We start from the raw sequence: 21,171 nt of genomic DNA on the forward strand, positions 1-21,171 counted from the left end.
CCGTTCCTCCGGTCTCCTGCCCACCCCCCAGGTGTGGCCACACAGAGAACATTTTGTGGCCAAGAAAGGAGACACTGAAAAACCGTCCCCAAAACGTGCGGTCCTGAGGGCTCTATTTTTTTCTTCTTACTTTACGGAGGCCCCATGCTCAGTGTGGCCCAGTATGGGGCTTGAACTGTCGACCCTGAGATCATGAGTTGGCCCCTTAACCGACTGAGGCACCCAGGTGCCCGGGGAGAGCAAGGTGCCCCCACCCTGGGATGGAGCCAGCCCCAGGCAGGGGCGCAGGGGCGGTGCAGGGCCGGAACTTTACTTGCAAGGACTCTGGTGCTTACTTTGCGAGCATTTCTGGGATGGAGAGGTTGCTTCTGAAGATGCAGACCCCTTCTGCGGAGGCTGACCTGCTCCCCCCACCCCAGGGAAGCAGGCCCATGGCCAAGGGTTGAGAACTGCCCCTTTCCCGCCGTGTTCTGTCTGCAGCGGCGGAAAAACCGCTCCGCGTGCGTGATGAAGGTGCCCCGGGGGGAGACGGTCTGGGGCACACGACGGGGCCAGGGTCACATCCCACTGCCAGCTCCTTAGCCCTGGGCACAGGCCCCGACTTCTCGGCCTCCATCTCCCCGAGAGCTGGTGGCAGAGGCAGGAAGATGAAGTACAGGGGCTCCGGTACTTGTTAGACTCAGTAAAAGAAAAACCCAAAGAACCCAGCTCAGCTGAAGAGCTCAAGGAGCCCAGAGGCAGGGCGGGGTTCCGGAGAGCGGGGCTCCTGGTGGGCTCCCTGAGAGCCGCAGGCTGCACTTCTGTCCTAAGCCCAGGGCCAGGCCGGCCCCGCCCCGGGGACACGGCTGAGGGGGCAGTAGCGGCTTCTGCGACTCCCGAGCTCACGGCCCTGGCCATCACCGCGGTGGACGCCCCCTCAGCTCGCTCCGGAGCCGGAGCCCCAAATGCGAAGTCTCCAGGGTGCTACCGACTTGGAAGAACTTAACGGAAGAGAGAGTGTGTGTGTGTGTGTGTGTGTGTGTGTGTGTGACTCACTGAAACGTCACTTGGAGGCGCGCGTCAAAACCGCGGGATGATCCCCACAGGTGGGTCTGAGCCCCCGCGGCCGGGCAGGCCCGCCACCGCCACGCCACCGCCACCGCACAGCAGATGCGGTCTCCTGCTGCCGCGGGTGCCAGGGCCACAAGGGCATTTCTGGAAACCCACAGAAGCTTCCAGAACACAGGTGACAGTTCCTCAGGCACCACTCCTGGTCAACGGGGGGAGGCAGGTCCTGTTTCCAGGGCCAGCCGAGCCTGACCCCCCAGGCGCTGGGCCCAGTGACCCTCTGCCCTCTGCCCCTTCCAGGCAGGGGGAAGCAAGGCCGGCCTCAGCTCCGAGCGGTCAGGGTACTCGGGGTGGAACCTCGTGCTGGAGCAGAGCGGAAGAAAGCCGGGGCCGCGTCACTGGACAGACGGGACAGGAGGGGCCCCGGGCCTGGGGCAGCACCTGCCCGGCGCTCGGGCCTCCGTGGGGTGAACGCTGTGGCCCGGCCTCACCGCGGCCCCGCGCAGTCAGGAGAGATGAAACTGGGGCCCACCCACCTCCTGGACATCTGGGAAGCTGGAGCTGGGGTCACCCGTCCCGGGGGGGGCAGGGAGGTCACCTTTATTGACAGACACGTTATGTACACGTGTGTTACCACACACGTCACACCTGTGGGAAAGACCAGGCGCACGCGATCCAGGGGATAAAAACAGCACCGAGAGAAGGCGCCATGGGCCCGGGGCCTGCGTCCACCAGCCGCTGCCCCGGCCTCCCTCTGGACTTCTGGGTGGCGGGAGCTCATTTCTGAGGGCACAGGTCACTTAGAGTCTGTTAACAACTTGACCAGCAAGTGTTTTCACCTTCTCCTCAACGTCCCCTGAGGTCCCCAACCCCCGGCAGCTCCGTGGAACCAAGGCGGGAGGACCCGGGGACCCTCACACGGTGACTTTCTCCATCACGCTGTCAGTGACGTGGACTTCGTCCGCCTGGACAGTGACGGCTGCCGACTGACCACACAGGTGCTGGTGGTCCTTCCAGTCCTAAAAGGAGAGCACAGCCCCCGTTACCATGAGCGACCACCTCACCGCGCAGCGGGGCAGGGCCTGGGGCGGGGGCCACCCCCGACACACGCAGCCTCTGCTCTCGGCCCAGCTCACGAGGCAGACTGCCGGGACGGGCCTGAAACACGCCGAGACCCAGAAGCACGTCTACACTCCGGCCCCTCCTGCCTTTCGGAGAGATGCACAAAAGAAATGCTCGTGTGTACAAGGAAATTTTTATACCTGATACTGTTGCCCACGGTTTTATTTGCAATCCCAAAGTAAGGAAAGCTGGAGCCAGCCACGAGTCCACAGAACGGTTTGGTGGCACTGGCTCGTGGGAAGACGGGACAGAGGCTGCCACCAGCCTCTTTGTGGGCAGAAAGAGAGCTGAGCTCCGGCGAGGCTGGAGCCGTGTGCAGGCCGTGTGGAGCCGCCTCTCGGCCTGGATGGGCTTCTGCAGGAGGCTTGGCGGCCAGGGCCAGCGAGGGCGTTAGTCAAAACAGACAGACGTAACCCTAGACGAGGTTAGCGTTTGATTAGAAAGTGACAGGACACGAGTGACTGTAAACACGCTCAGGGGAAACACACGCACCCGCACGCCAACAGGTGGCTTCTAGGCCGGCAGGACTCCTGCCATCTTCGTGCTGTCCTATGTTCTCCAAACTCCCTACAGTAAGTGCGCCCTATTTTTACAATAAAATAGTAACATTTAAAAGCATTGTATAAGGGGCCTGGGTGGCTCAATCATTAAGCATCTCCCTATGGCTCAGGTCATGATCCCAGGATCCTGGGATGGAGCCCCGTGTTGGGGGGGGGGGTCGCTGCACGGCAGGAAGCCTGTTTCTCCCTCTGCCTGCTGCTCCCCCTGCTTGTGCTCTCTCGTTGTCTCTCTCTGTCAAATAAAGAAAATCTTTTTTTTTTTTTTTAAGATTTTATTTATTTATTTGACAGACAGAGATCACAAGTAGGCAGAGAGGCAGGGAGAGAGAGAGGAGGAAGCAGGCTCCCCGCTGAGCAGAGAGCCCGATGCGGGACTCGACCCCAGGACCCTGGGATCATGACCTGAGCTAAAGGCAGAGACTTAACCCACTGAGCCACCCAGGCGCCCCAATAAGAAAAATCTTTAATAAAATAAAATAAAATCGTTATATCAAAAAAATGGAAGTCTAACTTGGAATTACCTAAAATAAACTCTGTAAATCCTCACAGTGTGTGAGCCCTCCAGGCTGGCGTCAGGTCCGCCGCATCTGAGCCCTACACGACAGTTAACTCAACCTGCGTCGTGGCGGCATGTGGGACAGCGGGAATCATACGTGTTTTAAGAGGAAACAGGAAACTGGCAAGAGTTCTAAGACTCAATGCCCACAGCACGATCTCCGCTAAAGAGCTCTGCCCTGCAGACGACACCGGTGAGAAAGTGAGCGGACAAGTCCCAGGCCGGGAGGAAACGTGTGGAGTCCGGAGTCCGAGGAAGGACTGTGTCCAGGTGTACAGAGCCCTCCGCGCACAGGGGGAAAATAGTTGAACAAATGTTTCCTCCAAAAAGACGCACCAATGCCCACCGAGCGCGGGAAAGGACGCATGGCCTCCCAGCAGCTGGGGAGGGTTCTCAGCGTCCCCAGTTACGGGCAGAGTGCGGATTAACCGCGCTGGCACACCGCCGGACCCAGCCAACACGACCACGGTCTGCCGCACGGCACCCAGTGTGGGAAGGCAGTTGGGAACTGTCTCAGCAAAGCTAAACTCAAACTTCCAGACGACCCAGCACGCCTGCACCACTGTGTCCAGCTGGGCATGCGGACACGTGCACACCCGAGAAGGCACACCACACGGGGCAGGAACTGGCGACGACACATGCCACTGGCGCAGGAGCCGAGACGTGCGCACCTCACAGCAGACGGGCCAGGCAACCACACAGAGCTGAGAAGCCAGAGGCTCTGGGCACTGAGCTGCCCGCAGAAGGCAACTCTATGCAGACTAGAGCCGGGGGGTGGCCACGGGGTCTTCCAGGGTGGCGGGAGGTTCTGAAGGGCACGTGCATTTTGAACAATCCCTCAGTTACAGCTGAAAAGGGGCGGTTCTGTGGTGTGGCCGTCACCTGTCCACGAAGGTGCACCCCGCATGTGGGCATGGGACACAGGAAGGACGCAGTCTGAGGGCTGGAATCCACAAGGGTCCCACCCAGGGCCACCCAGCAGCACCAACCCCCATCACCCGTTCTCAGGGCACAGAGAACTGGTGGCGGCCCTTCTGGCGGGACCGCGCGGGTCCTGAAGTCGGCATCTCCAGCCGACTACGAGGGGCTCGGGTTCCCGGCTCTCCCTCATACCCCGTCCAGAGTTCATTTTGGGTCCAACATGAGACATACAGTTTTCAAAATACATTTTCTACCAACTTGCAGAAATAGCACGTCTTCGTCCACACAACACACAGGAAAGGTGGCCCATGGAGCAAGGGAATCGGTCAACAAGCCTGCGCCTTGGAAGGCCTCCCAGTTCACAGACGGAGGCCCCAGACCCTAGTTTACATCCAGACAAAACCTGGTCTGAAAGAATCCCACCAAGAAATAAACCCACAGACCCTCCTGCGCAGGCCCCCGTTCAGGGTGGATGGCGGAGACCAGCCTAGAGCGCTGCGCCCTCCCGGCACCCCCGGTCAGGTCTCCTGCTCAGTCCTGGGCACAGGCTCCTGCCCCATGGTGGCCGGTGAACCCTGCCTCCATCTCCTCAGTGCAGAGCCTGCTGACAACCACTGCAGGGAAACGCAGATGGACAGACAGACGGGAGGCAGGTCCTGCTCCCACAGACGCAGCTACAGGCCACCAAGGCCTTAGCAGCAACACGCCCTGGTGCCCCGTTGGGGGCGACGGGCAGGTCTCTGGGCCCCGCAGGATGGGAGAACCCGCCCTTTCCTACCTGGGCCGCAGCCTCTGCCTTGTGAAGGCCTCAGGCTCCCGCAGACCCAGCGCTCACCCCCCCATCATCTTCGCCCCCTCCCGACCAGCATCGCTACCCGGGCCACAGACTCACTGGGGGCCAAGGAGAGCTTCGGAAAGCCACCAAGTGGCAAGTGCCCTGGCTGGGGACAGCGATGTCAGCATGCACATGTCCACCTCGTAAAGGCAGCAGGACGGCGGCCCTAACAGCTCCATTTGCTCGTCCACACAACACGATGCCTTCTCGGCTCTGCCGCCGAGAGGGAATCACACCCGCGGTCGCCGTGCAGCTCAGCTCCCTGCTGAGTCCGCAGGAAGAGCTGCCAACACCGGCTCGCACAGCCGCGACTCCAGAAATGCCCGTGAGCCCCGGAAGCAGAGAGGCGGGCAGAGCCACCTGCCAGGACCCACACCCAAGGGCCCGGGGCTGGGAAGTGTGGACCGTGGCAGCCTCAGGGCAGGGGTCCCCCAAGGCCTGGCCACAGTACTTGCCACAGTGGCTTTCACGGAGCCCACAGACCCTGGGCAAACAGGCTAGCCAGGGCGGGCGGGGGCTGGGCCTCCTGGAAGGGGCCGGGCAGCGTCTCTGAGCGGGGACTGGTGGGGGCGGGGCGGCGAACACGCACCTTGCGCTGGCAGAAGGTGGAGCAGTAGTTCACTTTGTGGCAGCCGGTGCACTCGCTCAGGGCCTCCCGGCCGCAGTTGACACAGGACTGCTGCAAGATGGACACAGGCCGGTCAGTGTCCTGCCCGTCCGCCCTCACACGTGTCCTCACCCCCAGGGACGCCCAGACGCATGTCCCCGTCACGCCCACAGCCAGCTCCTTCTCTCTACCCAAGAGGGTCTACGCGCCTCGCCCACGGCAGACGCGGACACGCCAACAAGCTGCGTTTTCCGGAGCCCGAGGCACTTCATTGGCGCCAAGCAAGCAAAGGACGCCAGCCTGGAGCAACTAGCTTCACCGCCGAAGGCCGACGGCCCTCAGTCGTGGCTGACGCCGCCCGCGCCTGCGAACCCCCGGACTGCGCCGGAGTGGCCGGGAGCACATTGGGACCCCACCCCGCCACCCCATCCCCAGCCTGTGCCACCCCACCAGCCCGCCGGTCTCTATGTTGGTGGAGACACGCGCTCTGCGCGCTCTTCCCCGAACCCCGTAAATGGAGCTTTGCCTTTGAACTAAGTGAGGACTTCACGCAGGTAAGTGACCTGTCCCTGGCTGATCGCAGTGGCGCGGCCCGTGCAGGGGCCATCAAGCCCTGGGCTCCCTGCCAACGCCCCGGCATGGAGACAGGTGCGAGGCACAGGCCGGGACACCGGGTCTGCAGAGGCCAGAGAGCACAAGAGTGTCCCGGCGACACTGACAGCCAGCGAGGGCCTGTGCGCGTGCGGCGGTGGGTCAGGGTGTGGGAAGTGCCCATGTGGGGCAGACGCGCCTGCTGGTCCCCGGGGCCCGGCTTGGCGTGGGTGAGGGGCCGCAGCCGGCCGGCCGCAGGGCTCCGTTCTGAACGTCCGCTTCCTTCCTCACAAGCCGTCGTGTTCTCCATGTCTAACGTTCTTCTGCTCGTAAAACGCCCCGGGGAGCCCGGCTTGCTCCTGGAAGTAGGAGCAATAGCAGGCGCCCAAGCGGTTCAGTTTGCCGCCTGCCTCTGCTTTATAAGACAAACGCGCAAAGGGAAGAAAGAAAAGACCGTCTAGAGCCACTACGGAAATTTCTCCAGAAGAGCAAGGGCTTCCCAGAGTTCACGGCCCGCCAAGTGGACGCAGAGGTGCGGCTGGGCGGGAGGCCCTCCCAGGTAGGGGCTCGGTGGGAGCGCGCGCCCGGGAGAGGCTTCACGCTGCAGGAGCGGGGGGGGGGGGGGGGGGGGGGGGCTCCGAGTCCCCCCGCGTCTCTCCCCGCAGGGAGCACGTGCTCTCCCAGGTTCGCGCTCCAACCGCCCAGAGGTGCCCACAGGAAGCAGAGCCTCGGAACGGAATCGAAAGGTCACAACAAACACCCGGCCGGGGACGGACGCCTCCAGCGCGTGGGAACGCCCCGCATCTCCACCTGCCCCACGCGGGGTAAGTATTTAACAGAAATCACACTGCGGCTGGCACCAGAGTCTGCCGCCTCAGCTGCCCGTACAGAGACAGACGGACAGGGACGGAAACACCGACCGGTCTGTACACGCAGGTTGTGAGCACGCCCGACTCCGTCCCTCCGCCAAGGGGCCCGGAAGCTACGACGCCCCAGTGGCGACGAGCACACCGGCCCCCGCAACTCGGTTCCCCAGACCGTCGTCCAGCGAGGGAACCGGGGCTCCCGGAGGAGGGGCTGGTTCCAGGCCTGGGGAAGGAGAGGCCAAGCTAGGTCTGGGGGTCGTCCGGCGCCAGAAAGTGCACCGGTGGGAGGACGCCAGAGGGACCCAGGAGCCCAGCGAGAGCGCCCAGCGGGCAGAGGAAGGAGCAGGTGGGGCACAGCCGGACAGGAAGCACACGGCCACGAGCCAGCTTGATGCGAACAAACAAAATGCGTCTCTAATGCACAAGAATTCCAAACACCCGGATGCCGCGCCCAGCCCTGCCGTGCCCTGCCGTGCCCTGCCGGGCGCAGGAAAAACCCCTGAGCCTCCTGCTGCCTGTGGCCTGCCCCCCAGGTGCCCAAGCCGAGCCTTGGGGTCTTGGGTCCTTCAGGGTTAGATCAGGGCCAGAGGGTGGGCCCGTGAGGGATGAGTGCCCCGGAGAGAGCAGAGAGCGCTCCGTGCCCCAAGGGGAGCCCACGATGAGAGCCCACGATGAGCACGTGGGGTCCGCAGCCTGGAAGAGGCCCTCGGGGACCCGAGCCCACAAGCCGGCGGGCGCCCCGACTCGACCCCGGCCCAGGGGACTGTCTGGGCCCCAGGTACCCGCGCAATCCCTCCACTGGGCACTTATGTGCCGTGCCGCGCTTGGGTCTTCAAACTGAGGATGACCAGCACGAGGCTGAGGCCTGGCGAAGGGCCGCTGGTGGCCAGGCAGGGCCATCAGCCAGGAGCACCACGGCCGGCCCCAGCCGGGGCTCAGGACCCAGAGGCCATGGGCCGGCTTCTGCTGGACACCATGGCCCTGACAGGGAAGGGTCTGCTCTTCTGCCCTGTGGGATCGCTGCTGAGCTAATTACACACGCGGGCGCAAACCACGCAGGAAGAAAACTGCGAACGTGGGACGCGTCTCACCCCGGCCGAGTCTGCTTTTCTCCTTCGCAATCGTGGACGAAGCGTCCGGCGGGCGGTCCAAGGCCTGCCGCCCTGGACAGCGACAGCCGCGTTCTTGCTCAGGGAGCCCCCGAGGCAGGGTTCCTGGCGTCTTCCTGAACCCTACGGCCCTCACTGCTCGTGTCCTGACCCTGACCCCCCGATACTCCTGGGGACATACTTCGGGACAGGCTGCACCACGATCTTTCCAGTCAAGCAGCCAGCAGCGTGTGCTTTTCCAACCCTGAACGTGTCCCCACACCGCAGTCACACCGAGGACGCCCCGCGATGGCACGGAAGCGTGTGTTCTCCGTGGGCGGGAGCCGCAGGGAAGGAGATCTGCTTTCACACTGGCCCATGTCCAACCCTCCTGTCACGGCGAGTCCCGCCACAGAGACACTTCGCGGTCTCCACACGAAGAGCCCAGACGGCCCGTGGACCCACGCGGCTGTCCGGCCGCCTCACGGGCCTCTGTCCCCATGCTGGGGGCTGCTTCTCGCGGTGGGACACCTGCTCTGGGCCTCCCCCCTCCCACCGGCTTGCGGGGGGCCCTTCCTGCCCTTCCGAACCCCGCCAGGCCCCAGAAGGTCCCTGACAGCAGGCTCTCCATGGGGGCCGCGAGGTCCCTTCACTTCACAAGACCAGAGCATGCAGGCGTGGCCACCACAGGGCCACAGAGCTCAGACCTGTCATTCCCCCATGAGCATAACTGGGCTCTGCAAGCGCACGTGACATCACCAGGCCACCCACATTTAAGAATGACATGTCCTGGGACGCCTGGGTGGCTCAGTGGGTTAAGCCTCTGCCTTCGGCTCAGGTCGTGATCTCAGGGTCCTGGGATCGAGCCCCGCATCGGGCTCTCTGCTCAGCGGGGAGCCTGCTTCTCCCTCTGCGCTGTCCCTTCCCCTGCTTGTGTGTGTGACAGACAGACAGACAGACAGATGAAACCTTTACAGAAACCACCACCATCGCCTGCTGGCGTGTTTCCAGCCTCTGCTCCGTTCTGTGTGACCCAACGGACCGCACTCCGCAGCACACAGACGGCCCTGCGGGCGCACGCCTGCGTCCTCGTGCCACGGTGGGGGGAGACAGGCCCTCCGCAACGGAAAGGCCGCGCGAGAAAAGCCAAAGGGGCTGAGCCTTCTCTGTGCTGCAGCGACCAGCTGCCGTGAGAAAGCGCTCTGTCCCGAGGCCCACGAACCCTGAGTCACGCTTGGGATCTTATTTCTGAAGAACACGATGGAAGCTTTAAGGGAAACGCCCACAACGGTGCCCAAGGGGCCAAGGAGGCGGTCTCCGCAGGGCACCGAGATGCAGACAAGGGGCTAGGACCGGAAAGGGGGTAGAAACGGGAAAGCCACACGCCTGCCCACCAGCTGCCTCCAAGACAGCCCAGAGGAGGCCTCTGCAAACCGCACAGAGCCGACGGTCTGAAAGTACACACGACATCTGTCTGTGACAGATGAGGGTCCAAAACCAAGTAGCACGGGCCAGTGCAGAGCGGCTCTCCCTCTCGAAATACACCAACCCCATTTACAAGAACAGAAACACCCGAGCACGGAAAGCGGTCAGCGTCCTCTGAGAAAAGCCTCGTATGTGAACGATTCTCTGGTCCTGCTCTTCCAGAAAGGTGGGGAACATAAGCCACTGTAGACAGCGCACAGAGGGCCCCCAGGCCAGCAGAAGGCGCAGGCCGATCAGCCACAGACCGGGCCTTCTGCTCAGCCTGACATTACCTCTTTCCGCTCGGTCTCTGCCTGGACGCGGGCCTGGGCCACGGCCGCTTCTCGGTAGGAGCTGGCCTGCTTGGCCTGCTCGAACAGCGTCTTCAGCTGCTGTGCCGTACTGAGCAAGGAGTTGACCATCTCTTCCAGGTACAGCCAGCTCCGCGGCTCCGACATTTCCAGCCCGGTGACCGCCGTGGGAGACGCGGCTTTGGTGGGGGCGGACGGTGGAACTGCCAAGGCCGGCAGCGAGGTTAGCACTGGGTCAGACGGAGAGCGAAATGGAACAGGATGTCAACACGCTTCCTTCCTAGGTTTCGACGTGGAGCGACGCCAACATGGGTCCTTCCACGTTCGGCAACACTGAGCACGCCTTGCCGTCCCCCGTCCCCGTGCCGCAGGGACCGCGCACCCCCGCAGGCAGGTGACGCGAGGGCACCGCCTCCCTTGGCAGGTCCCCGCAGTGGCTCAGGCCCCCCGTGGGCCGCCACGTGGGCTGAGCTCGAACAGACACGCAGCCACAGACACGGGCCGCGGAGGGGACTTCGCCAGCCCCCGCTGGAGTGCCTCAACCGGAAAAACCCAGACAAAACCCACTTCGCCTCCAAAGTGCACCTTCATGAGCAACTTGGGGCTCCCAGCCTGCAAGCCGGGCTCTCGGACCCACCTATTTTGGGATGAGATGTCGGCAACGCAGCTTCTGGAAACGGCGCAATCTGACAGCTGTCCTGGTAACCTGGGTAGTGGGGCTCCGGGTGGCCGACTCTGCAGGAGGGCTGCACCCCTGCCTCTTGCACTGTCGGGACAGAGGGGACCCGCTGGCCTGCTGACCTGACTACGGCCGCACCAGCGCCCGGCTCAGTCGGGGCGGCGGAGATGCTGGAAGCGGGGTACCCCGGGCCATGCCGAGCCCCAGCTGCGTCTCTCTGGCTTCTGGCCATCGCTCCCGCAGCCCCTACCGGTGCTCCCAGGGGCTCGAGCTGCGCAGCAGGCCGACAGCAGCCGTGGGCGGACCAGAGCGCTTTCTGTGACACTGGTGGGACCCACGCCCGCAGGCCTGCCTGGTGCCCCACCCCCGCACCCACCCATCCCAGGCCTCGGCTCCAGGCTGCCCCCACCATGCCCCAGGTCAACAGAGGTGACGGGTCCCCGCGGGGCAGGTGCTGAGGACAACTCACCCGTGGCTCCCGCGAAGACATCGCCCTGGGCCGGGCTCTCTGAGATGACTGCGGTAGCCTCCACAGTGGACGCCCGGTCAAAGGTCAGCGCGCCCGAGGTAGTGATCTGTCCTGAGGGGGTCACGGTGACTGGAAAAGCACAAGTACCTTTCACCACCGGCTCACCCAGGGGGCAGGCCCTAGACGCCTCTGCAAAGGCAGGAAGAGACCGGGGACACCAGGCGCCGGGGAGGGGACTGGGGCCAAGGCACGGGGGGCAGGCTCTCCATGACAACCCACTCACATCCCGACTGGCCACAGAGGCAGGAAGGGCCTCAGTGGGAACAAGGCACAAAGCATCGCCCCCCCAAAGGCTGCTCCCCGTGGCCTGACTCTGCCCGACTCTGCCCGGCCACCGTGTGTCCACAGCTTCTGCGGGTGCCTGGCACCGGCCCGACGCGCAGCCCCCCAGGACGGCCCTGCCCCACGCCCTCGGTCCCTGCCACCCCGCCTGGGCCACAAACGCAGACTTTCCCCGTCCTCTAGGCTGTTCACGGGCCGCGGGCACTGAAACCTAAGGAGAGCCTTCGCTGGGAAGACTCGCCTCATGAGGAAATACGTGCGCGTGTGTGCAGAGGGGTCTGTGGAGACCAAGGAGCCCCCGAGGGGACCCTGCCCTGAACATCAAGGCAAGCCCCAGGGGTCGGAGGTCGGGGGCGGCGTGGCCCCGCCCGCTCCCACTCACAGGCGGCGGCCGCTGCGGCAGGGAGCAGCGCGATGTTTTTGGGGGGCTCCTTCTTCACGGGGGTTGCAGGCAGCTCACTCTCCTTCTTGCGCCTTTTGTAGGGGACGAAGAGCCTGACCGGGCCGCTCTGCGGGGAGAGGGGTTAATGAGGGGGAGGACAGCGCCGCCCCCAGCCCCACTGCTGACACAGCCACCAGCTCGGCTGCCCCCTGCGCTGGGGGCAGGGCGAGACTCATCACGGCCGGGGACCAAGGACCGACCTCCTTCAGACCCCAGGTTCCTTACCGGGACGGAAGAACACGGGACTCACACTGTTTGAACAGAAGAATCACCAACACGCGGGGTTTTAGGGTTAGGTGAGCGCAAAGAGCCAAAGCAAACCGCGACCGAGTTACGGAGACAGGAGAGCCCCTGCCCCAGCCGGAGGATCTCAGCGGGGAGGAGGCGGCCTTGTGGTCGCCAAGCACAGGGGAGACAACAAACCAGCTGCCACAGAAGCGGCAGTGACCAACACGGACCAGATCCCCGGGGCCAGGGCGGGGGGGATGACTGCAGACCCCAAGGGCCACACCTTCTTGCTGGACGGCGCAGTGCCCAGGGGCGTGAGACCTTCAGGAGCGGACGCAGGCCCACCGCCGTGAACCCCGCCCCTCGGGCTTTCACCTGGGTCTTCTGGCTTTCAATTCTAGAATCTCCACTGGAGCTTTCTTGTAATTCCCCACTCGTTAGAGACACAGCCCGCCCCGCCCCCGCTCTGCACAGGGCACACGTGAAGGCCGGACCCCCAGCCGCTGTTTCTGAAGTGCGGCCACGGGGATCAGGGCTGTACGTGCACCACCCCCGCGGCCAGGGGGCCTCGCCGGTTAGAAACCAGTGCAGGGGTGAAGCCCCCCACCCCCCGCCGGTCTGTGGTGCTCTGCAGCGGCCACTGGAGCGACTGAGACATGGGCCATGGGTTCTCCAGATGCGTCCCTCGGTTCTGTGAACACCGACGGTACCGCGGCCTCCGTCCCAGCGACATCTCAGCCGAGTCCGCCGCACCTTTTCTTCTGTGTGGCTCGCACTCGCTGCTTGTGTGTCTTACAACTTTTTGTTGAAAACTGGATGTTTTAGGAGCTGTACTCTAGCGACACCGAGACCGACCCCTTCTTTGCGGGGCCTCCTGCTGCTGCCCATGGGCTTGGGGACCAGGCTATGCCCCGGCGGAGTCACACAGGGGAGTCCCCCGGTGGGGGAGTCCCATCCGGCAGAGTTTCTGTGAGGGGCGGGGAGTCACCCCTGCAGAGTCTCACAGTGGAGTCACACTGGGGAGGGGGGGTCACACCCCCAGAGGTGCTCCGCGCCTTCCGCTGGCAGCACCAGTGCCCCCAAACGCCCAGGGCATAAACTGCCCCACCGTCGGACCCCAACTGCAGGAGGGCTCCTTTACGGGGAATTTTCAAGACAAATCTTTGGGGTCTGATCTCATCCCAGGACTCCTCTGACTGGTTCTCCAGTCAGCCTGCTGCTCTCGTGCTCTGCCGGCCTCCTCCGCGGGACCCATGTCCACATGGCCCTGCTCCGGAGGCGGGGGCAGGAAGGGTCGCCACGTCGGCTTTAGCAGCAGGGCACTGGGCAGGGACAGAGCTTCTGGTCCCGGCCTGCCTCCCGTGGCATGGACCCCCATGCTAGGAGCAAGCTGGGGGACACTGGGGCACGGTATCCCTGCCTGGACACTCCTGGGGGAGCCTCTGCCCTCTGGGAGAGGCTGGGTGCAGGAAGAGAACCCCGATCTCCCGGTCATGCTTGCCCAGAATTTAGTTTCTGCAACTCAGAGCCAGGACTGGGCCCGGGAAATGCTGCTGTCCTCCCGGTCCCGGTCGCAGTGCCGAGGCGACAGGGACTGGGGCTCCCTGCACACAGCGCTGTAGGGAAGCGGGAATGAGGTGTGCGGGGCTCTTCAGGCTACTGTCCCTGAAGGGGAAGCCGAAGTGTTAGCATTTACAAGTTCCAGTCACCAAGTTTTAGTTTACAGATCGTGCCTTTGGTTTCCACCCGAGAAACCCCAGGCCGTGAAGCTCTCCCGTTTTCTTCCACACACGTTAGGTTTGTGTTTTGGATAAATCCGGATCCGTGCTGTTTTGGAGGCACTTGCATATAAAGCACTGGGGTGAGGCCAAGGCGTGTCCCCAGCGCACGGCGTCCAGCTGTGCCCGCAGCACATGCGGGGGCACACGGAGCCTCTGGCGTCGCCGAACGGTACGTCTTCGCGACAGCCACTGTGGGACAGGGCCTACCCGGCCTGTGCTGGGCGCCGCCAGCTTCAGTCGCCGTCTCAGAACTGCGTCGGCCGTCCTACGCCCTGTGCCTTTTCAGATGCACTTTCAAGTCAGCTCGTCTGAAGCGCCAGGGCCCCGCGGAGATTGTGGCGGGAAGCGCGGGAACCTACAGAGCACTGAGGGGAGCCGGCACTTGCCTCGCTGTCCACCCCACGGCCCTGGCGCACTGTCCCGGCTCTCCCCGGGGTCTTCTTGACGGCGTTTTCTAGGTTTTTCATACACGGATCCGGTACACGTTCTCAGATTCACGTCATTTCAACATCGCGGAGTAACCGCAGACAATTCTACCAAGTGGCCCGAACTTCCAAACGGAGCGAATTTCCTCCCACCGCTTTCCCCTACAAGAGTCCCCGGAATCTCACCACTAGCTTCTCCAGGCGAACTGCAAATTCATTTAATTTTCACAAAAGTATCCCCTTGTTGATTCCACCAGAATCACATCTAGTCTATACAGGACCTAGACAATTCTAGAATACTTAGTTTTCCACCCAAGGGGGTGATGTCTCTTCAATTAAACGTTCTTTCATATCTTCTAATAATGAAGCAGATGAGTAATCAAAATAAAGTCAGGAAATCTCATCAAGCAGCTATTAAAACCTGAAAATATTTTAAAACAGAACCCAACACTAAGGAAGACTAAACACTGGGGTATTCAGGCGAGTCAGTACCACGCTTTAGAAAGCCGTACAGCAACATCCACTAAAATCAATGAAAAACAATTATCCTTTCCGAACCTGTTAAGGATTCGGGATAAAAAAATATTTCAAAAGATAATAAAGCTCCTTTAAAATAATTTCAACATAGTAGTTTTAAGACATGACATTAAAAAATGTAGAACATAAAGCAGCACACGTACACGTCTCATAACCACAGAAGCAAAGCGTGCGTCTGGTTTGGGGTGAAGATGGTGATGTCACAGGCGCTTTCTACTGTTTGGACAAGTCCCCTTCCGTGTGCTTTGACCACTGTGTGGGGCCGGCCTCGTGTACCACCCGAGGCATCAGAGTAACATCTGAGAAGCTGAATTTGGGTGAGACACTGCCAACAACCCCTCGCTAGGCTGCGGGGCGCGAGGGACCCAAGGACACACGGCCCGAGAGCTGGACAGGACAGGCAGGCAAGCAGGGAGCTGAGGGTCGGAAGCGCCTGTGAGCAGACAGAGCCGCTGAGCGAGCCTGGTGACTGGTCACTTCCTGGCGACTCACCAAGGTCATGTCGTCACAGCACGCGGCGCAGGTGCAAGACGCAGCATGAGGGTTTAGGATCCCGTCCTGAAATTCAGAGAGCCCCGGCGGTGCGTGAGAAAGTCGGCCTTCCGCGCAAACCACCAGCGCTAGAGAGGGGCAGCCAGCTCTGCCGCCAGTCTGCCACTCGTGGGTTAAAGCCCTGTCACTTCCAGAAACTGCTCTCCCCCACACGTCTATGCAAGGCCATTACCAAGGGCAGGATCCACTGTTTCCTCTCCAGGAGGTGAAAAGATTCTATGGGCATTCTTCCCTTCTTTCTAAGATTTTATCCATTTGTTTGTCAAGACAGGGAGAGAGAGCACAGCAAGGGGAGGGGCAGAGGGAGGAGGAGGCTATCAGCTGAGCAGCGAGCCCGATGCGGAACCCAAGCCAGGACCCTGAGGCCAGGACCTGAGCCAAAGGCGGCTGCCCAGCGGACTGAGCCTCCCAGGCGACCCCGGCCATCACTTCTTGACCAGCGCCCAAAGTGCTCCGCTGCGAGGAGCAGTCAGAGGCCTGTCCTCACATGACGAATACACGGAGACAGAGGGAAGCTGGGCTTCCAAAGAGGGCCTGGGCCTCGGCCGGACTGGCCACGTCGTGTCATGCTCCTGCCCAAACCGTCACCGCCCTGCGTGAAGCCCCGGCAAGACGAGCCTGGGTGCCTGGTCCAGGGCCACACGTCCCAGGGGCAGAGGACCCATGGCCTGACCTCATGCCTGCATTCTGTGCTCCCCACGGGGCGCGGTGGCCCAGGGAAGCACCCTTCGCCACACACCCCCTCCCCGGCCCAGTCCCGGGAGCCCCCCGCCGCCCCGCCGGCGCCCTCGGCCCTCTGTCAGACGCAGCACCTGAATGAGGCACTGCAGCGGCCGGCCTGCGTAGCGGATGCTCCTCTTCCAGTCTTTACTGCTGGCTCTCCCCGCCATGGCCTCAAACTCGGTGGGACTGTACCAGTTCTCCCCCTGCTTAATGCAGCGGCCCCGGCCCCCTGAAGCGACAGCCGGGCCGGCAGAGTGAAGGCGCGGCCCGCCCGCAGCACCCCGGCTCTGCTTGCCCGTCTCCCGCCCGGCGCCCGCTGAGCCGCTCCCACACCAGAGCCCCTGCCCAGGCCTACACGACCGCGCCCCTCCGCGGAATCCCCCACAAACCCCCGCCTGCTCTCTCTCGGCGCACTGCCCCCCGCGCACCACAACCCGCCACGGTCTCACGCGGCGCTCATGGCATCTGCCGCGCTCCCAGAATGGGGGAGAGTCCCCATCGCCCGTGGGTCCCCATCCTGACCCGGGAACTTAGGAAGCTCATTCCAGTCCTGCCTCTCCCCTGGCTTTCCCTCGGCCACTATGTCCTCTCCACGTGCCCCCACCACGCCCCAAACCTGTCGTGGCCTCAGCTCTAGTGCCCAGGGCCGCGAGCCTGGCCTGCCCCGCTGGGCCCGCGCTGGGCAGGGGCGGCCGGGGGTAAGGGTGTGCCCGCAGCCCAGCCCCACGCCGCCTCACCTGAGCCCAGCCGACTCTTGAACAACGTGCCGCTGATGTTCCGGCACCGCACGGGCAGCTCGCTGTCATACACTGACGGGTCCCAGTTGTACTTGGTGCCCCCTCTTTCCTGGCCGGGAGCTGCAGGACTTGGAGGACACTGAGGGCCTTGGGCAAAGGAAGCATTTGGAAAGTAAGAGAGGCGGGGCGCACCCAGCCTACCTGGAAAGGCACGAGCACCGCCTGGGCTCCGACGGCGGGTTCTCCCGCTCCCACCCGGACGCAGCAGCACGGCCCCTTCCACCCTGGGCAGCCCCTTCTCAGCCTGGAAAAGCCCACGTCCTCGACTCAAACAGCATTTCTATTCCAAGTTTACCACACGACTAAGCCAGTCCCAGCGCACTCGGGTGTGTTCTGCCCCGGGAGGCCTGGAGTGGGGACGGGCAGCACCTGGGGTGAGCGGAGCGGCGGGCCCCTTCAGCCCGGCCGTCTCCACGATGCTCCCGTCTGTGTGCACGACGATCAGCGTGGCCTTCTCGGTGTTCAGGCTGTCCCCGATCTGCAGCGCCGTCCTGCCAGACTGGAGACAGAACATCCCTGAGTCGTCTCAGACGACAGCTACAGGGCCTGGCCCCTGGTCCTTGCCAACCGCCACAACAAGGGCACCTCACTGGACTTCAGGTGCTCCGAATTCCCGAAACACAGGGCCAAGCACAAGAAGGGCCGTGCTCTACCTGGGAGGCCCAGTGCAAACACTCACCACCACCTGCCAAAGGGAAAGAAGGAGCACGTCCCATAAAGGAAAAAAGGCCCCTCCCGTCTGCCTGAGCAGCCCGCACGCTCACAGGTCTCTAGGGAGGGTCCCGAGAAACCAAGCACAGTCACAGCCGGGGTCTGGCACGGGACTCCCTTCTCACACCCGTGCCCAAGCACAGCTCTGCCGATGGCCACTGCACACCAGGACCTCCCCTGCCGCACTGCTCACACCTGGCCACCGTGGCCAGGGGCTACAATGACAGCATCTGCTTCCTCTGGGTCAGCCTGGCCTCGTCCTTCAAGCTGCCCTGCTCCCCAGGCGAGCCAGGTGCCCCCTCCTGTCCCTGCTGTCCCTAGGCCCCCGCCTCACAGGGCTCCGGCAAACGAACTCTCAAGGCTTTGCCCAGACCGCCCTGGGGTGGGCGCCACTCACACCAAGCCGCCGGTTCAAAGCCAGCACCTGGGCTGCTCTGATGCTTCCTGGTGAGAACAGAAACCACAAAGGCAAGTGAAAAAGACCTTCCCTTGGGGTGCCTGGGTGGCTCAGTGGGTTAAAGCCTCTGTCTTCAGCTCAGGTCATGATCTCAGGGTCCTGGGATCGAGCCCCGCATCAGGCTCTCTGCTCCACAGGGAGCCTGCTCCCCCTCCCACCTCTCTGCCTACTTGGGATCTCTGTCTGTCAAATAGATAAATAAAATCTTTAAAAAGAAAAAGACCTTCCCTTACATCTGAAAACCCAATCAGGGAAGGTGAGTAGCAGCTCCCGCCCAGGCACACACACCTGCGCCACACCAAGGGCCTGGGCTTATACACCTGGAGGGTCGCTGTCTTGCTTAAGCACGTCCACACGGCTCGTGCAGGATCACTGAAGACGTGCAACCCTCTGCTCCGCGGTCAGCTACGAATCACAGAACCGTTTTCCTCACTGAGGCCAACGACAGTACAGAGATATTGGGCGGGCTCCCTTTCGGTTTCCAGCAGGATCACACGGAGTCCACAGGGTCTCCTGTCCTCAGAGCCTGCTGCGAGCACCACACCCAGGATGGTCCTCCTTAGCTCCCTGACCCTCTGGCTCCAGGCTCTTCTACCAAGGCTAGAAAGGAACCGTAACTAAGGGACGCCTGGGTGGCTCAGTGGGTTGAGCCGCTGCCTTCGGCTCAGGTCATGGTCTCAGCGTCCTAGGATCGAGTCCTGCATCGGGCTCAGGAGGGAGCCTGCTTCTCTCTCCGCCTCTCTGCCCGCTTGCGTTCTCTCTCTCTCTTCCTCTCTCACAAATAAATACATTAATTAAAAAAAAAGAAAGAAAGAAACCGTAACTAAGAGCTGTGGCAAAGCTCCAGAAGAGTCCCACATGGTGTGGTCTTCGGGCAAGACCCGGGAGACCGGAGCACAGCCTGAGGGCAAGGCGCAGCCACAAGCCTCCAGGCAGCCAGGGAACCCAGAGCAGGCCTCTGGGAGAGCCAGCCTCAGGGAAGACGCGCTCTGGGGTCTGGGAAACAGTGCTCGCAGGGCCGCTTACCAGAACGTGTCCCGACAGGGAGGCAGCATTCGCCACGGACGTGGTGAAGACGTTGTCTGCGGAGGCACCCACGTTGGCCACGGTCACCGTGGTCACCTCTGCAACACAGGGGCCTGACTCAGCACGTCATCAGAGCCGGGGGCCTCCCAACTGGACCCCAAAACAGCATCTCCCCATCAGGTATCTGCGTTTCCAACCAAGGGACTCGACATTTGTACACTAAGTGCAACACTTCTAGGCCGCAGCCTAGGTGACCCGGGTCTCCGGAAGAGAGGAGAGGCTCTCCCAGCATCAGAGCCTTTCATCCGCAGAGAAAACCGCCCCGCCGCGCTCCCACTGAGCTGCCCCCGGGCTTCGTGCTCCCTTCTAGGAGAAAACCACACACCACGGCTCCACACGTGCTGTGGTCATCCCGTGACCAGACAGCTGCCCTGTCACCAACACACAGTTCCCCCTCGTCCCCGCCCCCCTCTCCAGGTCAGCACAGGGCAGGCTCAGGCCCCTTCACTGTCCTACTCCTCCACCTCCCCCTCTCCAGGCCCCTGCCCGCTGCAGAGGCTCTCCCGCTCGGGGGCTGGGTCCCACCGCGCTCCTGGGCAGCCTCTGGCATGTGGGAAACACCCACAAACACGGGCTGGAAGAGTCCTGCACACTCCATCAAGCCGGCGCCCCCCAAACCACGCTGGAACACCTGTCCCCCGTCTGCACCCTGCCCTAGACCACACCGCAGGAGGGCCGAGGGGATCCCCGCCTGAACACACCGGACTCGGCCAAGCAGCTGTCTGCCCGGAGGAGGCGGCCTCACATCCCGCTGGGTTGTTTCCACCTGGAAACATCGTGACCTCAGGAACTTAGAAAAGCACTAATGGTTTCATGTATGTAAAAACACAGTAAAATTTTGCAGGAAAAACAACTCATTTCTCTGAGGCTGCGATGAACGGTATCCCATTTCTTTTCTGCATCCACAAAAAGTACACGCAAAAATCACAAAAAAAAAAAAAGAAAAGAAAGAAAGAAAAAAGAAAAGCTTCATGGTCCCAAGTCCCAATATTAAACCAATTTAGTGACAAGACAAAGACTCTAACAGCCACAAAGCCTTCATCCCTCGTTCGGGAGGACCCCGAGCAGACCACACCCAGAGCCGCGGCACGGGGGCAAGCAGGACGTGGCCTGCACCTGAGGGCAGGTGAACACCTGGAGTGACCAGGACCACCAGGACCGAGGCGGCTGCCGTCCAGTCCCCGAAGCCAGGAGGCTCCGTAGGGGAAAGTGCCTGATAATGTGTGAAGGCAACACCATGGGGCTCTGCCAGGGTTCCCACTCACAGCTCTGAGTCCCCAAGGCCTCCAGGGCCACCGGGGAGCTCCCAGTTAAGCGGGGTCCAACCCCTGGGAAAGTCTCTGCCATCTCTGGGTTGGCAGAATGAGGAGACAGACAGTGACAGACCAGGACGGCCATCTGAGGAGTCAAAGGATGCTGCGCCCGCAGGTCACAGGGCTCCCCAGCTGGGTGAGCACTGTCTTGCTCCCCAGCTCTCAGATCAACCCTGAGCTGGCCCTTAGGATTCCAGGTGACCGGACACAGGCACCCCCAGGCTTGTCTGGGGCAGGAGCCAGGTCGGATCCCCACTCCCCTAACCCCCAGCCCCCAGGGTCACCAGCGCCAGAGAGAGACAGAGCAGAGGTCCGGCAGGGGGGAGAGGCAGGTGCGGGGAAGGTTCTGGAAAGAGCACAGGATGCTTCACAGGGGAGTGGCGCGGGCGCAGGGGGAGAGGCAGGTGCGGGGAAGGTTCTGGAAAGAGCACAGGATGCTTCACAGGGGAGTGGCGCGGGCACACGGGAAAGAGGTGTGGGAGGCAGTTTCGGGGAAGAGTGCGGGGTGGGCGGGCTGGGCCGGCGACGCGGGCGGCATGCGGCAACGTCAAGGCGCACGAGGTAGGTGTGAGGCATGCAGGGGGCACGTGGTCGGGGGAGCAGAGGCCGGCGGGGCGCGCACAGCGGGTGAGTGCAGGGCAGGTGCGCGCACAGCGGGTGT

At 62.7% G+C, this 21,171-nt stretch overlaps 1 protein-coding gene across 1 annotated transcript; it reads right to left on the reverse strand.

Moving 5' to 3' along the window:
- Positions 1-1,597: 1,597 nt before the first annotated feature.
- Positions 1,598-19,795, reverse strand: DEAF1 (DEAF1 transcription factor). The gene is made up of 12 exons (XM_059386816.1): positions 19,723-19,795; positions 19,138-19,250; positions 17,313-17,442; positions 16,884-17,030; positions 16,236-16,375; positions 15,364-15,429; positions 11,841-11,967; positions 11,117-11,245; positions 10,606-10,734; positions 9,951-10,198; positions 5,631-5,720; positions 1,598-2,066 (listed from the first exon to the last, which is right to left on the reverse strand). The coding sequence occupies exons 1-12, from the start codon at positions 19,793-19,795 to the stop codon at positions 1,962-1,964; spliced, it is 1,497 nt and encodes a 498-aa protein (XP_059242799.1). The 3' UTR covers positions 1,598-1,961.
- Between the last annotated feature and the right edge of the window lie 1,376 nt (positions 19,796-21,171).

This window comes from Mustela nigripes, chromosome 1 (genome assembly GCF_022355385.1).
Source record: "Mustela nigripes isolate SB6536 chromosome 1, MUSNIG.SB6536, whole genome shotgun sequence".
Taxonomy (NCBI): domain Eukaryota; kingdom Metazoa; phylum Chordata; class Mammalia; order Carnivora; family Mustelidae; genus Mustela; species Mustela nigripes.